The sequence below is a fragment of the Gopherus evgoodei genome, chromosome 4, assembly GCF_007399415.2.
Source record: "Gopherus evgoodei ecotype Sinaloan lineage chromosome 4, rGopEvg1_v1.p, whole genome shotgun sequence".
Lineage (NCBI taxonomy): Eukaryota > Metazoa > Chordata > Testudines > Testudinidae > Gopherus > Gopherus evgoodei.
In genome coordinates this window covers 91,354,994-91,373,704 of record NC_044325.1, presented here as the reverse complement: position 1 = coordinate 91,373,704, position 18,711 = coordinate 91,354,994, and the positions used below count along the sequence as shown (strand labels likewise).

The 18,711-nt window shown below is 43.2% G+C and overlaps 1 protein-coding gene across 4 annotated transcripts in view; it reads right to left on the bottom strand.

Moving 5' to 3' along the window:
* The window catches only part of LUZP2 (leucine zipper protein 2), a 360,723-nt gene extending 342,279 nt beyond the window's left edge, over nucleotides 1–18,444 (bottom strand). Inside the window, exon 1 of one of the 4 annotated variants that reach the window (XM_030560188.1) lies at nucleotides 18,169–18,444. In XM_030560188.1, coding sequence (XP_030416048.1) covers nucleotides 18,169–18,230 — 62 coding nt within the window. In that variant the 5' untranslated portion in view covers nucleotides 18,231–18,444. The remainder of the gene's footprint in view (nucleotides 1–18,168) is intronic. The other 3 variants (XM_030560187.1, XM_030560184.1, XM_030560185.1) reach the window with 3 other exon arrangements.
* Between the last annotated feature and the right edge of the window lie 267 nt (nucleotides 18,445–18,711).

Below are 18,711 nucleotides of genomic sequence, written 5' to 3'. Positions count from 1 at the left end.
TGCCCCTATGAATTCTATGCTCCGCGTAGGCACCAGAGTGGACTTGTCTGGATTGATGGTCAGACCTAGGCTCGCAAACAGCTCCATGATGATGGTGATGTGCCCAGTCACCTGCGCTTCCGACGTGTCTCGAACGAGCCAGTCGTCGAGGTAAGGGAAGACATGGATACGACGACATCGCAGGGCAGCAGCGACGACCGCCATACACTTGGTGAATACCTGGGGGGCTGAGGAGAGCCCAAAGGGGAGGACCGTGAACTGGTAGTGGTCCTGATTCACCACAAAGCGGAGATACCATCTGTGCGGGGGGAAGATCGCAATATGGAAGTACGCATCCTTCATGTCGAGAGCGGCGTACCAATCTCCAGGATCCAGGGAAGGGATGATGGTTCCTAAGATTACCATGCGGAACTTGAACTTTTTGATGAATTTGTTCAGGCCTCACAGGTCCAGGATGGGTCGTAGGCCCCCTTAGACTTGGGGATTAAGAAGTACCGGGAATAAAACCCCTTGCCCCTTAGCTCCCTTGGCACCTCCTCTATAGCCCCAATGGACAGGAGCTTGCGAACCTCCTGGATGATAAGTTGCTCGTGAGAGGGGTCCCTGAAGAGGGACGAGGAGGGAGGATGGGAGGGGGGTGGAGAAACAAACTGAAGATGGTAACCAAACTGCACCGTGCTCAGGACCCAACGATCCAAAGTCAGCTGGGACCATGACGGCAGGAAGTGGCAGACACGGTTGAGGAAATGAAGTGGATCCAGAGAGGGGATTGGTAAGCTGCTCTCGGGCGCACCTTCAAAAGTTCGCCTTGGGTCCCTGCGGTGGCTTTTCGGACCCAGAAGTGTTACCCCTGTGAGGACCTGACTGCCATCTACGGTTTGGCCGGCCTCGCCTCCGGTTGAAATCTTGTCTGGGGCGAGGCAGGGGGTAAGTGCGCTGATGGTAGGGGCGGAATGGCCTTCTCAGAGTCTGGGGCGTGTGCATTCCCAGTGAACGCATGATGACCCGGTTATCCTTCAGGCTCTGTAGCCTGGGATCCGTCTTTTCAGAGAAGAGGCCCTGCCCGTCGAATGGCAGGTCCTGGATCGTGTATTGTAGCTCCGGCGGTAGTCTGGAAGACTGCAGCCATGATATACGGCGCATGGCTATGCCAGACGCCAGAGTCCTCGCTGCTGAATCTGCGGCATCTAAGGATGCCTGTGGCAAGGTCCTGGCAACCCTCCTGCCCTCTTCCAGGAGAGATGAAAATTCCTGGCCTGAGTCCTGGGGGAGCAGCTCTGTAAATTTGCCGACAGCCTCCCAGGTGTTGTGGCTGTAACGGTTCAGGAGGGCCTGCTGGTTCGCCACACGGATCTGAAGGCCTCCAGCAGAATAAATTTTACAGCCCAGCAAGTCCATGCGCCTGGCTTCCCTGGATTTTGGTGCAGGAGCCTGTTGGCCATGGCGTTCCCACTCGTTGACTGATTGTACCACCAAGGAGCAGGGAGCGGGGTGTATGTAGAGGTACTCATATCCCTTGGATGGTACCATATACTTTCTTTCCACGCCGCAGGCAGTGGGTGGAATGGAGGCCGGAGACTGCCAGATGGTGTCCGCCTTTGCTTGGATCGACTTAATGAAGGGGAGGGCTACCCTGGTCGGTGCCTCCGCCGAGAGGATGCTTACTACCGGGTCCTCTACTTCCGGGACTTCCTCTACAGGAAGGTTTATGTTCTGGGCAACTCACCTCAGCAGGTCCTAATGTGCCCGGAGATCAATCGGCGGGGGCCCTGATGAAGATGTGCCCGCTACCGCCTCATCCGGGGACGAGGACGAAGACACCCCAGGGAGGAGTGGTTCTTGCACGGAAGCCTCATCCAGAGGGCCCTCCGTTTCCCAGGCATCCTGCTGCACCAGGGGATCCGTGGGGGTCTTCCTCCATACCTGAGGGGGGAGGACGACTGACTGTGGCCTCTGGTGCACGACGCTCCGATGAGTTGGAGCGAGCTTGTCCCGAAGGTTCGCCCTGGGCTTGGTGGTATGCCCAGGGCGTCCAAAGGGACCATTGAGGTGGACCCTGGTCCGTGCGGGCGTGAACATCTGAACCTCCGTAAGAGGCGCTGTCCATATGAGAAGAAGCAGATGAGTGCCTTGAAGGCCATGGAGGAGCCATCGATGACTGTGGCCGGCCTCTGTGCATCCCGACGTCGCTGCGCGGTGCCGGTGAACGGTACCGGGAGTCATGGCGGTACCGCGATCTAGACCGGGACCTGCTACCAGCTCGGTGCCGGGAGGTCGACCAGTGCCGTCCACTGCCGTGCCGGGATTGGCTGTGGTAGGAACGTCGGTGTCATGATCTAGACCGGTGCCGAGAGTAGTACGACGGCGACCGGGATCTTGAACGGTGCTGCGAGTACGACCGGTGCCGCAGGTAGCGGTCCCGGGACTGCGAGCAGAGTCTAGATCTCGAGCGGCGACGCTGGGAGCGGTCCCTCGATTTGGAACGGGACCGATGCCCGGTAGTACCCAGCGAATGCGGCCGTACCATGGCGGGCTTGCCCATCGATTGGATAACCCACACCGGCGGTGCCGGGGGTTGGGGCAGCTCGGGCTCTGACAGCGCGATGAGGTCGCGTGCCGCTGAGGTGGTCTCCGGTGTGGAGGGCGCGACAAGCTCGACCTCTGTCTTCACTGGGGAGCTGAAAGGCACCGGACTCAACGGTCTCTGAGGGGCCAGAGTCGACGGTGCGACGACGCTCGGTGCCGCGGCGGATGACGGTGCCGGGCGGTCAGGTTTTGAGGCACACTCTGACTGTGGTGCAGTTGCAGGCACCGCAGGAGCCCTGTGCTTTTTGCTCCTCGGGGAGAGGGAGCGGTGCCGGCTAGGGTGCCAGGCCAGTGCCGAGCGGGAAGTTGGAGCCTTCGCCGGCGCCAGGTGGTCTGGAGCGGCGGCGACACTTGGTCCCGGTGCCAGAGTCGGTGCCGATGGTGGGGGAGTCAGCACTGCCTCCATCAGGATCTGCTTCAGGCGACTGTCCCGCTCCTTCTTCGTTCGGGGCTTGAATGCCTTGCAGATCCGACACTTGTCCACAAGGTGGGACTCGCCTAGGCACCTCAGGCAGGAGTCGTGCGGATCTCCTGTTGGCATTGGCCGATGACAGGCCGCACAAGGCTTAAAGCCGGGTGAACCGGGCATGGGCCCCGGCACCGCGGGGAGGAAAAAGGGGCGAACCCCCGATCCTCAGTATAACTATTTACAACTACACTTAATTAACTTTATAACTACAACTATTACTATAATAACTGAACTATATACACTAAACTGCAGAAGAGTGAAACGCTAGGGAGGTGGAGAACGGCTAGCTGTGCTCTACAGTTCCAGCGACCGACACAGGCGGTAAGAAGGAACTGAGGAGCGGGCGGGCCAGCAGGGGTATATATCAGGCGCCATACCGGCGTCACTCCAGGGGGCGACCTGCTGGCCCACCGAGTGTTGCTAGGGTAAAAAAAGTCTCCGACGAACGTGCACGCGGTGCGCGTACACCCTAATTGGAATGGATATGAGCAAGCACTCGAAGAAGAACAAACAGATCTGCATCTTAGCAGTAGAAAGCAGACTCCTTGACTCCAGCCTCACAGTGGGAACAAACATTATTTAGTGGTAACCCTCAGGAAAATGCATTTGAAAGAATGACAATTATACAAGTGGGGGAAGAAACACCCCCAGTCTCTTTCTCTCTCTCTCCTTCCCCTAAGGGAACAAAAGAAACAGCCCCAGCCCTATGGACTTTGGGGGAGAATCTGGCCTGAAATCTGATCAGCAATAATGCTGGGAACATATAGTCAGAATATCACCTTGACCAAGTCTAATTTGTTAAGTTTAGAAAGCATCTTATCTTTATTTCTCTTGAAACCATTTCTGATTTTAATCCCTTATACTTGTACTCACTTAAAATCTCTCTCTTTGTAGGCCCATAAACTTGTTTTATTCTTTAATTAAAACTAATCCAGTGTTGTCTTTAAACTGAATTCAATTTTAAAAGTAGCAAACTGTTGTATATTGATCCCCTTAGAGGTGCAATGGACCTAATATATCTGGACAGTCAAGGAGAGTGCTGGACAGTGCAGAACACACATTTGGGGGGGGTGGGGGATTGCTGGGCTCAGAGCTTCTGGACTAGGGCTGTGGCTATACACAGACACTCAGGGTGTGATCTGTATGTGGGCAGCACACTTGGAGCTACAGCAGCAAAGCATTGTGAGGCAAAGTTGCAGGGTGGGAGTGACAACCCCTCTCTGGTCTGGATTGCACCCCAGAATGTCATAAGTACCTTAATCAGAAGGCTGTTGATCTGCATACAGACTCAAAACAAGGATAGACACATGGATTGATTTTTTATTAAAAAAATTAAACACAGGAGAGGGGTGCTACCTGCCCATCACCCATACTCCCTTATACCAGGCATTTAAGTGGTTCCAGTGCGCATGTTACAGGACTCCTACCATACAACACACAACTCGGGGTAGGCTCTCCTCAGCCTAAACCCCAGAATCAGCTCTTTTGAAGTCCTAGCCCTGCCTGCACCTTGTGATGAGGACAAAGGGTGCTCAAGGGCAGGGACCTCAGCCTATTCCAAGAGCCCAAGACCCATCAGTAAAATCCCTGCAGGAACAGAGTTAAAGGAGACTCAATATGGCCCTTGCTCCAGATTAAATCCCTCGCATTGTATTAGCCAGTCAGCACCTGCCCCCCTACCTGGAACCCCTCAGCAAGTGTCTTCTGAGACACATGGGTGACATTTCACAGTACAGTGACAACATGAAAGCTCATGTGAAGTTAGTTGAGAGTGGGAGGCGATGAAGGACTTAATGAGTCCTGCAGCCTCTTTGAGCAGATTATTTTACATGAAGTGACTGCAAAGCAGCCACATGGGCCCCCCCAAGAATAGCCCTGCTGCAGGAATTTTGCAGATGCCTGTTGAGACAGAAAAGGGGAGTGGTCAAGGGTTCAGGAACATTAGTGCCTAGACATAAATTAGAGCATCAATCAGGGCAGCCCTGACCTGCACAAAAACAATCTGGCTCCCAACAACCTTGGATTCAAGAAAATGCAAGTCATGTCCACTATCCCCACATCAGCCCTGCTTGTCTCAGCACCAGCACAAGAATAAATTTCCCCTAAAGGCAAGAGACCTGAGTAGAACATACAGGACCTGATTCTCTGAACATCAGTGAAACTCCACTGACTTCTGTTGTTGAATCAGACCTCCCAGTAGTGAACAGAAGGCTTGGAAGGAAGGACGGACGGACGGACTGAGATGTAGTCAGGCATGGAGCTGTCTGGAGTACTTACAGAAAATCTCTTAAAATAAAAGGTTTTGTTGCTGAACTTCTGCGCTCCTGCTAAAACAAAAAGCAGAAATACCTACTGGGCTTAAATTTCTTGTATTGTTGCCTATTTAAAATTTAAGTAGCAATAGAAATTTCACACAAGGAAACCTGAACCTTGTGAAACTTCTGGGTCAAGGGTGCTTAGATAAACATCAGAGACCTAATTCAATTGTTACAGCTGATTTATACCTGTGAGTAGCTCCATGACATCAATGGAGCTACACCTGATGGACAGGAAATTCTGTACCCAGCTCTTTAGATGCTTAACTGAATTGACGCTCATAACAACTGTTTCAGTTCGGCCATTGCTAAATTGGGGGCTGATTCACCACTTTTTTACTCCACTTTTGCACTGGTGTAACTCAACTGATTACAATAAGTTTACATCACCATTAAATGGGAAGTGACTCAGCGGTGAATGAAGCCCTCACACTGCAGTGTGTGCATAAAAACCCTTTAGCTTTCTTTAAAGAACATAACCTTTAAGCCTAAATTGAAAACTATTTTGTGCTTTTAATTAAATAATATTAGCATTTCCTTTTGTTACCCTTTTCTGTTTGAAAGAACAAAGACTAAGAATACAGCTTTACCCAGAGAGGTGTTTTGTCTTACTTACTATAATCTCAAAGGGCTTCATGTTAAAATAATCTTTCTTCAGTCACAAAATAAGTTTAATACATACTATAAAACAGTTTGGCAATAACATACTGCAGTGCCATTTCAAAAAAAGTCAAAATTAAATCCCATTTTAAGCTGATGGTACAATAAGGCCATAAAAGGTGTAAAATGGGTATTTTGGTGAGTAATTACTCAAGCTGATCAAATAATTGATTTAAAACTACTGCCTACTACAAGTTTCACTGCTGTGGAGTCATGTTAGGCCCGTCAATGCTCCCAGTGACATGTATCTGCCGAATAATACAAACCTTCCTGTCACTGTTACTGTTTTTGTTACTCTATCCCTCCCTTCTCAGCCATCTAAAATTTTACTGGTAGCCCATTGTTCCTCTGGATGGGATAGATGCACTCCGAAATCAACTGCTATTTCTCTTAATGGAGGCAAGCTCTTTCTGTTTTGTTCCTTAGTATCTCAAATCAGGGAATCAACCACTGCTCTAAAATAGACTGTGAAATAGGCTCCAACTGTGTCCTCATATGGACACTGTATACAAAATAAAGTATTTGAGCCATAAAGACACACAAACAGTAATATAAAGCTAAAATGGGAAAAGTCTTGGCGCAATCTGAAGGTCCGCTCTTGGATTCTGTTATGACTGCAAAATTTATTTTCTCCTGCAGCCTTAGTGTGTTCCTCCATGGGAGTAATAATACACTTGTGAGCACAACCATTTTAAGGACAATGTCCAAAGCGTCTCAGTCAGCCTTAGAGACAGCATGTATTTGAAAACAATTTTCTTACAGTAATTGCCATGATTATATCTCAGGTTCTCAATATGTGTAAAAGCTGCTTTACACAGCAGCATGTTCATCTTAAATATTATTCTGCACTCAAAAATAAACGTATTATTTGGTTACAGAAACTAATTACAGTATCTCTTCATAGATTAATGGAGAGATTATTAGAGAGACATAAGAGCATGAGAAACATTAACTGGCGAAACTTTTAAAAACACCTCTCTCTAAGATGATCATTTCCACTAAGGTGATAAGATTCAGTGATTTTTTTCATGTCTCCTTTAAAAAAAAATAGTTTGATGTTGAATATCGACAAATACACACATATATTCTACTATGAAAATAGCTGATTCTTGCTTCTGTCTCTCTCAACAGCTTGCAGCAATCTGAACCCTGCAAATGCAAAGTCATTGGGACAAATGCTGATCTCAGTTACACTGATGTAAATCTGGGATAATTCCATAATTCAGTGGAGTTACATCAGATTTTACCAGTGATCAAGATTCAAAACATTTGTATTTTTTCCTATTCCCTATCCCCCTCACCCTCCACTCCCTGCTTTTTCCTGATCAATGTTTCATCCAGAGCTTCCTTTATTCAGGTTCTTCTGAAGTGAATAATTTAAGATGGGTCTTAAAAGGTACATAATATTAGTAATTCTTAGCATTCAATCATGGCAATAATCGCTCTCATACTAGTGACAAGTTTAAAGCCTAAAACACAGATGAAATCATGGCACCATTGATTTCAGGTGGGAGTAATCCTGTGTAGGTGAAGGGCCACCATTGTCTCCGGTGCTTGATTCATTCTGGGAGCTTAAATCTAAACTAATGCACATTCCTCAAATCTGCAAAAACAATGAAAATGTTCTGCACCAGGATTTAAAAAAAAAGTTTTTCAACTGAGAACAAATGCAGTGAGCTGCGGCCAACAACTTTAGCTTCAGTCCACGGCAATACTAAGGGTTAATTCATCACTCCATATACAGTACCTGAATGTTCACTGCCAGCTTTAGTAAGTGATGTACATCTAATATGAGAGATTCACACCAGCTAGATTCTTCCTCACTTCCAGCTCGTTATGACCACCCACTAATGAGGGGAGAACAATTAATAGCTATGATAGCTAGTGAAAAATGAGAAGTAATGGGAAAAATCCCCTCACTGGAGTAGTTTCCAAGCCCCAACCACCATTGCAAAGTTCCTAATAAAAAGAGCCTAAAAGATACAAAATCTAGTGTGGTGTAGTGAGCATAGGCCTTCTAAGACCTAAAGGTCAGTGTCACTCACGAAACTTGAATATATGTGGGAGCATAAAAGACCTGTGAGATGTATTTACTAAGAGTGAAAAAGCAATATGAATTTTAGATGGTTTTAGAACTATCCTTTCTCAGCTGCCAAAATAAAAATATATAGTTGTGCTTGTTCGGAATTTCCAGTTTTTTTGAAGGCTTTAATACAAATCCAATGACACCTGTTTCTTTCAAATAAGCCCTTTACTTTTGCATATACCTTCACATATAAAATTTGTGTGTGAATTTGTATAGATAATACCATAGGGGCAGTTTTTGTTCCTCTCCCATTTCTTTCAAATTCAAATTGGAGACATAAAAATATTAGGCCTGGTAGACATAAGGCAGCTTGTCTACACTACATGCAAGTCTGTAATGCAGACATGCACTTAAAGTCAAAGATTTCAGTTCTGACAAGTACATTCATCTCCAAATTGTGCGACTGGCTTTTACCACTCATTTATTTTTAAAATCTTCTTTTAACTGGGGATGCTGACATTTCTATATAAAAAGAGAAAACAAAGACAGTAACTAACAAATGATGGACATACAGTGAACTTACAGAAAGGTCTAAACAAAATCTGTGGGAAAATACGTGAATGATATTCAAACTAAGTTTTTTTTTTATATTGGTTGCAGCAATAGTGGCCATCAATAATTATAATATGATAATAGTATGTGGGAGGATGGGGAAAGGGACTTCAGAATAGAAAAAAAGACATTTCCTTATTCAGCAAGTCTTATACCTGTGTGTTTTCATAGCTATACCTAGTTACATTTGTGACCCTTTGGGGCCATTGGCACATCACGAAAGCTAGTCTGACTTCAACCCTATCATCTCTTATACCACCTTCATGTCTCCTATTTGTCTAGCACAAATAGAACTATCTCCCAGCTTTCAACATGCCTGGAAAACATCAGCACCTGCATAAAAAGCAGCTGGCTGAAGCTAACCTCTAGAAAGAGGGAGGTGGTACAGGCACAGGAAAGAACTCACCACTAAAACATCAGTTCTCAGATTGTCTAGATGTTACATAGCCTACTGGTCCTTTTGAATATCCACTGCAACTAAATATATTCAAATAGTTATGTCTGCAAACACACCTATTTCCACTTCCAACTCACTATACCAGCATGACCTCTCTTATCAGACCTCGACTTTGCCAGGGTGATCCACACATCTTTGATTCCCAAAGTATATTAATGTGATATATTATTAATAGGAATGAAAGTGCCAACTTTACAAAAAGCTACAACTGGATTCATATGGCAGCCCGCTTACTCAGCAATGCTGGCTGTTGCAAGCACATCACGCCAGTTCTCATGGCCCCATACAAGCTCCCTATTGAATTTAGGGTCAAAATAAAAGGTTTTGGTCCCTGCCAGAGAATTGGTTCAAGCTACCTGATGGACCATTTAACTCTGAGACAGAAATAGATTTTCATCTCTCTCCATTCTGAAACCCTTTGTTTCTTATCTTTTAACCAGTTACCAATCATTGAGAGGACCTTCCCTCTTATCCCATGACAGCTTATTTTGCTTAAGAGCCTTTGGTGAGGGACCTTGTCAAAAGGTTTTCTGAAAATCTAAGTACACTATATCCACTGGATCCCCCTTGTCCACATGCGTTTTGACCCCCTCAAAGAATTCTAGTAGATTGGTGAGGCATGGTTTCCCTTTACAAAAATCATGGCGACTCTTCCCCCAACAAATTTTGGTAATCTATGTGTCGGACAATTTTGTTCTTTACTATAGTTTCAACCAGTTTTCTTGGTACTTACCAGCCTATTGCTGGGATCATCTCTAGAGCCCTTTTTAAAAATTGGCATCACATTTGCTATGCTCCAGTTATTTGGTACAAAAGCTGAAAAACGATAGGTTACAGACTACAGTTAGTAATTCTGCAATTTCAAATTTGAGTTCCTTCAGAATTCTTGGGTGAATACCAACTGGTCCTGGTGACTTATTACTGTTTAGTTTACCAATTTGTTCCAAAGCCTCCTCTAATGACAATGCAATCTGGGATAATTCCTCAGGTTTGTCACCTAAAAAGAATGGCTCGGGTTTGGGAATCTCCCTCACATCCTCAGCCATGAAGACAGATGCAAAGAGTTCATTTAATTTCTCTGCAATGGCCTTATCGTCCTTGAGTGCCCCTTTACAGTGCTCTTCAACTGTCCACTGGCTCCACTGGTTGTTTGCTTCTGACGTACTTTACAAAAATTGTTATTAGTTTTTGAGTGTTTGACTAGCTCTTTTTTGGCTAGTCAAAATTTCAAATTCTTTTTTGGCACCAAGACCTCAGATGTCAACTGTTCATTTGGGAGGAGCTAGAGTAAGAACTGGGACCCTCTAAAGGTGGGAGAGAGGAAAGGCATATGATTTAAAGGAAAAAAATATTAAATGCCTGGATTCACAAACTTTTCTGAGCAAAATACTGCAAGTTTGTGTATAATGAACAGCAAATAGCTATTTTCCAAGTAAATAAAGCAGCAATTGCAGAGCAGTCTGTATTCACTATGCATTTACTTGAAATGATGTGTGAAAAAATATACTCATTCCAGACTAACTGCAGAGAGTCAACAGAAATCACTATGTTGGTATGGATTTTCATTGCATTAAATATCACAAACTGGACAGTCTGCAAAGTCAGAGATCCTTAACTCAATGGCAATAAGGAAAGCAGGAATATTGGAGTTTGTTTTGTTTTTACAACCTCACGCTATCTGGGCACCACGGTTACAATGTCATTTCTAATGCTGCACCTTTCCATTAAACCAAATATCCTTAACCAAGAATAAAACAAAAGACATGAGACCAGATTTTTCTGAGAGTGTCCAGGGCCATATTTTCAAAAGACCTCAGCACTTAAAATCAGGTACCTAAATAAGGAGTCTGATTTTCAGAAGTGCTCTGCTCTCCTTTGTGATACTCATGGCCATATTTTTAAAAGGTGCTCATCAGTCAACATGAGGAGGAAATCTGGCCATTTATTTTTATACCAAAATAGGAGCTGAGCACTTGGAAAAGTCTGGTACAGATTGGAGGTGCAGAGCACTTTGAGTATTCTGGACTAAAGGGTGGGTCCAGCCCCTTCCATGTGTATGGAAGTTTCAATACAAGAGAACAAGGGAAGATGTCAGGAACTCATGCATTTTTAGGGGCTCTGTGTGGGTAGATCTGAGCCAGAACTGGTGGATCTCCTGTCCATTGCCCCAACAGAAAGTACAATGGCCTTTGTAGCTATTTCAGTACTGATGATGAGTATTAAATGTGAAGCTGATCCATTTCAGCAATAAATACCACTCTGGGACTAGGATTTGTCCCCTCTTGAAGAAATGTTACCTTCTAAGACCTAGGAAGTGAAATGTGAGCAAAAAATAGGATTGCCCCTCCCCACACACACTTGGAAACTTCTGTTTGCACATTCAATACATATTAATTTGCTGTACCAGGAGGAACAAACTACTCTCCCTCAACAACCAATCTAAAGCTACCTCAAGCACATCCTTTACTACCACCTTGTTGATTCAATTTCTCACACTTTTTCTTCTCTCATTTACATTTCAGTAAAGTCTCACTTTTCTCCTGCCCAATGCCACAAGCTGATCTGTAACAAAACATCAAACAGAAAAGTCAGTCCAAAATTATGAAGCAGGGATGGGGAAAAAAAATCAAGAAGATATACATGTTGTACACAATTTATTACCCTGACTCCTACCATCCTAGGTTCAGGAAGTTGTTACGGTTCACCTAGCAATTCTAAGTTAGGGATCCACAGGAACTGCCTCTACTGCTGTCACTCCTGTGGCCCATGTCAATGAAGCCACCTAAGCACCTGAAATGTAGCACCAAATACTCTAATCCAACTGCCATATAGTACTCTAAAAGAAATCCTGTTGCCTACCAGCAGCAATAATGATGAAATAATTATTTTCTCTTCTCCCACTACTGAATCAATTAACAAGAACTGTAAGAGTTATTGAAAGTATGATAGGTTATAATAGATACAGCAGCAGTAATTACAGTGGTCACCCACTACACCATAAACCCATGTATGCCTTATTCAGAATAGAAGGCACTCTAATACCAGGATGGGTGGCTGGATAGATAGTGGATAGATGGTGGAGGAGGTAACATCAATGAGATCACTCTTTTCTGAGTGAGGGTGTGTTGGGCTGGAGGAGTTCAAAAATATGGCAAAAAATAGGAGTAAAGTTATGCTGCCGTTCAATGTACAGTCAAAAGGAAAGAAGGATGGTTTGTTATCGCATGGGATTGAGGTTCAATGATATGAGTTCAACTGACAACTCTGCAAAAAACTGACACACCTTGGGCAAGCAGCAAAGAATCCTGTGGCACCTTATAGACTAACAGACGTTTTGGAGCATGAGCTTTCGTGGGTGAATACCCACTTCCTCAGATGTGACATGCATCTGAGGAAGTGGGTATTCACCCACGAAAGCTCATGCTCCAAAACGTCTGTTAGTCTATAAGGTGCCACAGGATTCTTTGCTGCTTTTACAGATCCAGACTAACACGGCTACCCTCTGATACTTGACACCTTGGGCAAGTCACTTAACTTCTATGTGTCTCAGTTCCCCATCTGTAAAATGGAAATAACGCTTCCCTTCAGCAGAGAGGTGCTGTGAGCATAAATGAATGAATGCTTGAGAGATACTTGGATGATACAGTGATGGGAGCACGTAAATAGATATAAATATAGTTCAGTGCGCTCTCTCAGAAATTACAGGGTTAATATACACCATCTGGAAACACTACAGCCTCACCTTTCTCAAGGAGCAGGACCACCTCTGGATGCAGCATTTAATTGATCTCCCACTAGCTTTGTGTGCCAATATAAAGATGGTCTCTATTACTCACAAATCCTATGGACCTATCAGCTGCTCTTTCCTGCTAACATGGTAGTTCCTGTCCGAGATTACTTGTCTCCAGAACTTTCCTACACACCAAGCCTGCCATCATAGGAAAGGAAGGGCACTCATGTATTCCAAGATTGTGCCCTCTGAGAGAGCAGCCTTTGGGTAGTCAGCACTATCTGATACCAAGCATGTCTGAGGCTTGTTTTTCTACCTAGAAGAGCAGGAAGGGGCCCTTTCTAATCACTATCATCTTCCAGTAACAGCATAATGAATGTTTACAACGCAGGGAAGATTTTAATGTAGGAGAAATGTTTTAAATATTTTGCTTTTATCATCAATCTAATAAACTCTAGGGCATCCACATTTAACATTCTACCAGATTTAACAGTGGGAATACTTCAAATGTATCTGCTGAAGGAAAAAGAATACTCCAAGTACCACCTACATATTACCTAACAATAGACACCAAAGAAAACAAGTGCTGTGAATACTGATGAGCAATGGAGAGAGCAAATTCAACCTTTAAGGGTATGTCAACAATGCCATTAAAAAAAAAACCATGACTGGTACATGACAACTGACTTGGGCTCCTGGGACACAGGCCAAGAGGTGTTTAACTGCAGTGTAGATGTTCAGTCTTGGGCCAGAGCCCAGGCACTAGGACCTGTGAGGTTGGAGGGTCACAGAGTTCAGGCTCCAGCCTAAGCCTGCATGTCTACACTGCAGTTAAACAGCCCTGTAGCTCGAGCCCTGTGAGCCTTAGTCAGATAGTGCGGACCAGCTGCGGGTGTCTAAGTGCAGTGTAGACACATCCTGAGGTAGCAAGGTGGCACTTCCAGTGAAAAGGCCTACTAGGCATTGGATAAAGGTTCCTGTGCACTGCAAGGTAAAGGGAATTCAACAGACCTCCACTCCTCCGTCTGCCACTTCTAGAAGCAGAGACATAACAGATCAAAATATGTACCTTCACTGGCAGCATGCCAGCATTTCTCTGTCAGAAATTACCAACCAACTTTCATCCCCTCACAAGTCACTGAGGTAGTGTTTGTTCTTCTGAAGAGAATTCCTAACTGCTTTGCAATAGCAATTTAAGACTGCTGTGGAATTGTGCTATTAAAAATACTATCACCCATTCCCCTACTATTAAACTAATATGACTTTACTGCTGTTATTTGTATACCCATTTAATGATTTTCTTTATTAGCAACATTGTTATTAAACTGCATTTTGCAGTGTTTATGGACATGGTCCTGAGTGTCACATCCTATTTTAATCAAATTACAGTGTGTTTTCATCTCACTCAGACTGTTTATACAGAAAAGGATTTGCCACCACAGGATCGGGACAGCTGAGTTTCATAACAGGCTTCCAATAACCAAGCAGAGACATAGTACCATGAACATTGTTCTAGGTGAGTTTAGAGGAAAATATAAGCTTTCATTATGACGGGTGAACCTCAACTATCTAGGGCCAGTGCCTGAAGTTCAGACTTAGACAAAATGCTCATTAAAATCAAAGAGTTAAATATCTGGCCTTTGGAGGATAGATTTAAATAAGCATGCAGAAGAGTGAGCACTTACCTGAACTTATTCAAAACCTCATTTGTCTGTATCAGATGGGCTAGAAATCTTGTGAAATCTCCAGCACTTACTATACAAATCTGCAGCTAATTGGTAGAGGCACACGCTTGCACCCAGATAGATCACTGGGACTTCACAAGAGACCTCAGGAGTGTCTACATGTTGTCAATTAGAGAATCGAGGCCTTAGATTGCAAGCTTTTTGAAGCAGAGACTGTCTTCATATGTATTTGCATAGCATCTAGCACAAAGGGGCGCCATTCTTGACCGAGGCCTCTGGATGCTACTGCAATATAACATTTTATAAATAATATTTGTTCATCATTCCTGATGCATAGGAAATACAAGAACATAATTTTGGTCCTTCCAAAAGCAGGAAGTACAAAAGCATGTAAAAACTGACAACAAAAAGAGTTATCCAAACTTTTCCAAACTTTATAAAAAGTCCCCTTGGGTACACTTAGGGTTGATATTTTTATAGAGTTGCTGGTCCCTCCTCTAATAAGCCTCATCCTGGAGTTGTTACTCATGCAGTAGCTAATGAAATCAATGGTGCTTATTACAGTAGTAAATACATCTTAAATCAAACCTCAGATGTTTGCAATTGTTCATAGCACCAAATCATCATCATTTAGAGAAATCACTGGGATTTGAGAAACACCAAAAATAAACAAAAAGGATCTATTAAAAATATTTGCTTCAACAGCTTTAGGTTTTCATTGCAGTGACACATCATGGGCCAGATCCTTAGCTGGTGCGTATCAGCACAGATCCAGCTGAGGATCTGGACCCCTATATTTATGAAAAATCTACACATTTCAGTTAATAAAACTGTGCAGTAATCACCACACCTGAAACTTTGTTCTGGGACCAAATCCCAGAAGTAAAAATCAACATGCAGAGGCCTCACAAAACTATAACAATGAAGTGATACAAGGAAGATGACATCACCAAATGCCAAAGAGAAATAAATAGCAATTACTTGACGAGAAATGTGGGCAGTTGCCCACTGACTTCAGAAACCGCAAACAGGTTACACAGAGATTGCCCTGCATACACGACAATTTGAGAGGAAAGCACTTCTAAAGAAATCTCATGGTAGAAAACTTATTGCTACTTATGATCTTTTCTTTGCCTGAGCTAAGCAGTTTCACACAGCAGGATAATAGGTTCCTCTTTTTGCTAAAGCAACTGTTCCTGCAAAGCTGCTCTGTTTGGGTTCCAGCCTACACATTAACCATATGTTTGCAAGAATTACTAAATGCAACATACAGAACAGCCTTCTGATGAAACAGATTAAAGCACAATCTCTTCCCAGTTAATGACATACTGATAACACTGTATTGCTTTTTAACTTCCATCATGATCGCAAGAAAATCGCTCCATTGTTTAGATAGTCAGTAAAGCTGAAGAATAAAAAAATTGCTCAAATATCGTGTTCCATTGTTACAGGACATTTCCTTCCGTATACCTCCAAATCCCCACTTTTAGAGTCCCACTTACTTTTCTGTTGAATGGAACATCCAGCATGGTTTCAGAGGAACAGCACAAATAACAGCTGTATTGTACAATCTATGATTCAAAACCCTAATATTAAAAATTGAAATGGAATTTAGATTGAAATCTCTCTGCCTGAATGTTGATTCTTACTGACAACTGTAATCGTTGCATTTGTGTGCTGTTTATTTTCAACATTAGGTCACATAGGACTGTAACTGATCATGTGCCACTCAAATCTAAGGTTTTTTATTTCTTTTCTGGATTTACACTGATCACATGTGGCATTCAGATGTCGACTTCAACTTTCTATTCATACGTTGGCAAATTGCAGTGGGGAGTAAAATCCAATTTTAAATCATGAGCTATTTACTGAAGTTCACAAATGTATGCAAGCACTGCTTTTCTTTTTAAGATGACAGATTTCCTTTTTAATGCTTTTGGGCCAGATCCTCAGTTGCAGCGTCAGATCTGCCCCTTTATCTTTGCCAAAGTATATTAGTTTTTTATGAAATATGGAAATGCGATAATTCTCATTCTTTCCCTCATTTTAACTAACAGATACATTGGCTGCCAATATATCCCTCATAAAGCATTTCACTCAGAAGCCCATTTAAGATGAAAAATTACATCTGGAAAAGTTGGCTCTCAGTTCCCCCCTTTTAAACTCAACTCCAGTGTAATTTAGCAAAAAAGGTACAATTTTAAGATAAGTAAAATTATGCATCTGAATTTCACAAGACTGATACTTAATGTTTCTTCAATCTACTTATTAAATCAAAAGGGATCCATGGGTAATTACTGAATCACAACACAAAGACTCAAAAGGGAATTGCAAGTTATTTCAAAGAATACTGGAGTGATTCACAGTGATTGGGACTGATGAATATTAAAACCTAAATCAGAAATATTGAAAAAGACAAAGATGAGTAAGACATTCCACCACTCTGGCATATTTCACCTACATTCAAATCTTTGTTAAGCCTGCAACTTCACTCTCTGCATTCTGACCCATTTCTTCTCTCACACACCTGCAGCTGTGAGGTACTCATGTTCAAACATGAGTTAAATATGAACTCCCACCATCCCTTAGATTAGGGGCAGTTAGAGCTTAAAATGGGAAGTTATCACCCATAGGAGTGTTATCTGCAGATTTTATTGCAAGACGCTAAGAATAAGTGGACGGACGTATTTCCCTGATACACACCGACATACACACTGTGATTACATGCCCCAGGGGCATAGAAGTTTATTAACAAACAGAGAAATGTCAGTTATTTGTTGATAAGCATCAGGAAGCTAAAAAGCTTCTGTCAACAGCAGTGTCATTTAAAAATGACATACCTGGTCTGTACACAGTATTAACTTTCCATCAGTGAACAATGTGACAGTAGGATAGTGTGTTGTAGCTTTACCTTTCCTTTGCTGCACACGCTATGCCTCTGGCATTGTGAACATACTCTCTCCTATGAAAATTTATATATCTCAGAATGCTGCATAGTCAGCCCCAATTTTAACCTGTAATAGACAATGTTCCTATTTTCCCCATGGCTTATTGTACTCACACAGTACACAGTAATGTTTCTAGATTTCAGTAACTTTTTAACATGTTTTCAGGCATCCTGCTGCCACTGCAGCATCTTTCCTATGTCTAAGATGAAAAACAATAAACCTTAAAATAGGCAATGTTCAGATGTAAAACCCTCACTGCAGTAAGACTGTTCCAACGTTTATTTTATTTTTGCACTCTAATGGGGAAAACATTCATTATGATCTCAATTTCTCTTCCCTAGCTCCCTGATTTGCACTGATATACAGTCCCCTTGTTATAATTGCACTGTATATCAAAACATTTTGTTTCATCACAAAAGCTTTAGGTTATTGTAGAGCAATCAGCTTTCGTTATGAAAAAGGTACGGGCATAAATAAACTGGAGTAACCAAGTAAAGACTCAATCTCTCAAAGTATCTGGGGTGAAGGTGAGGGGAAATGGAATAATTTGAAGAAACACTCTGAACTTATAACCATGGAAGAAGCTGGAATGTCTCTGATTTAAAAGAGAAGAATGAATCTTAAAGATGAACAGCAGACAAAACAAGAGAACTCCAAGTAAAATAGCTTTCTGTACTCACCTACTGCTGAGAACTAGAACAGGGAAAAAAGGCAGCAAGTAACAAGCTGAGATGAATTTCATATTGTAGATTGTCTTTTGTTTGTTTTGGTTTTTTTTCTCCTGTTTCTTTCTCTGTATCCTCTTCTCTCTCTCACTGCTTCTGATTTCCACAGCTGCTCTTCTCAGAGCAGCATACTCCGGTGTGCAAAGGTCTGTAGATCTGGAAAAGGAGACAGACCAACAGACTGACTAATGAAAGGAGCTTAGAGTGGGGTTTGAGCTTCAGGAGTGATGTCACAGGCAATGGAGCTGATGCTGCAAGCCTACTGCCTGATAGGCTGTGATTATTCAACACAGTGACTCTATTGATGTCCTGAAGGATTTGTTAGTACTAGCAGTTTAAGTGGCAACTAGGGAAGGAAAACACAGTGGTTGGCACTTAACTCTAAGATTATAAGAGTGCATCTCTGACTTGTAGATTTTGCCTGGAAGAGTGAAGAAAAACAAATACATAACAAATCTACTCTAGTTATAAGTTGTATTACCTACCAGAAAGGGATCT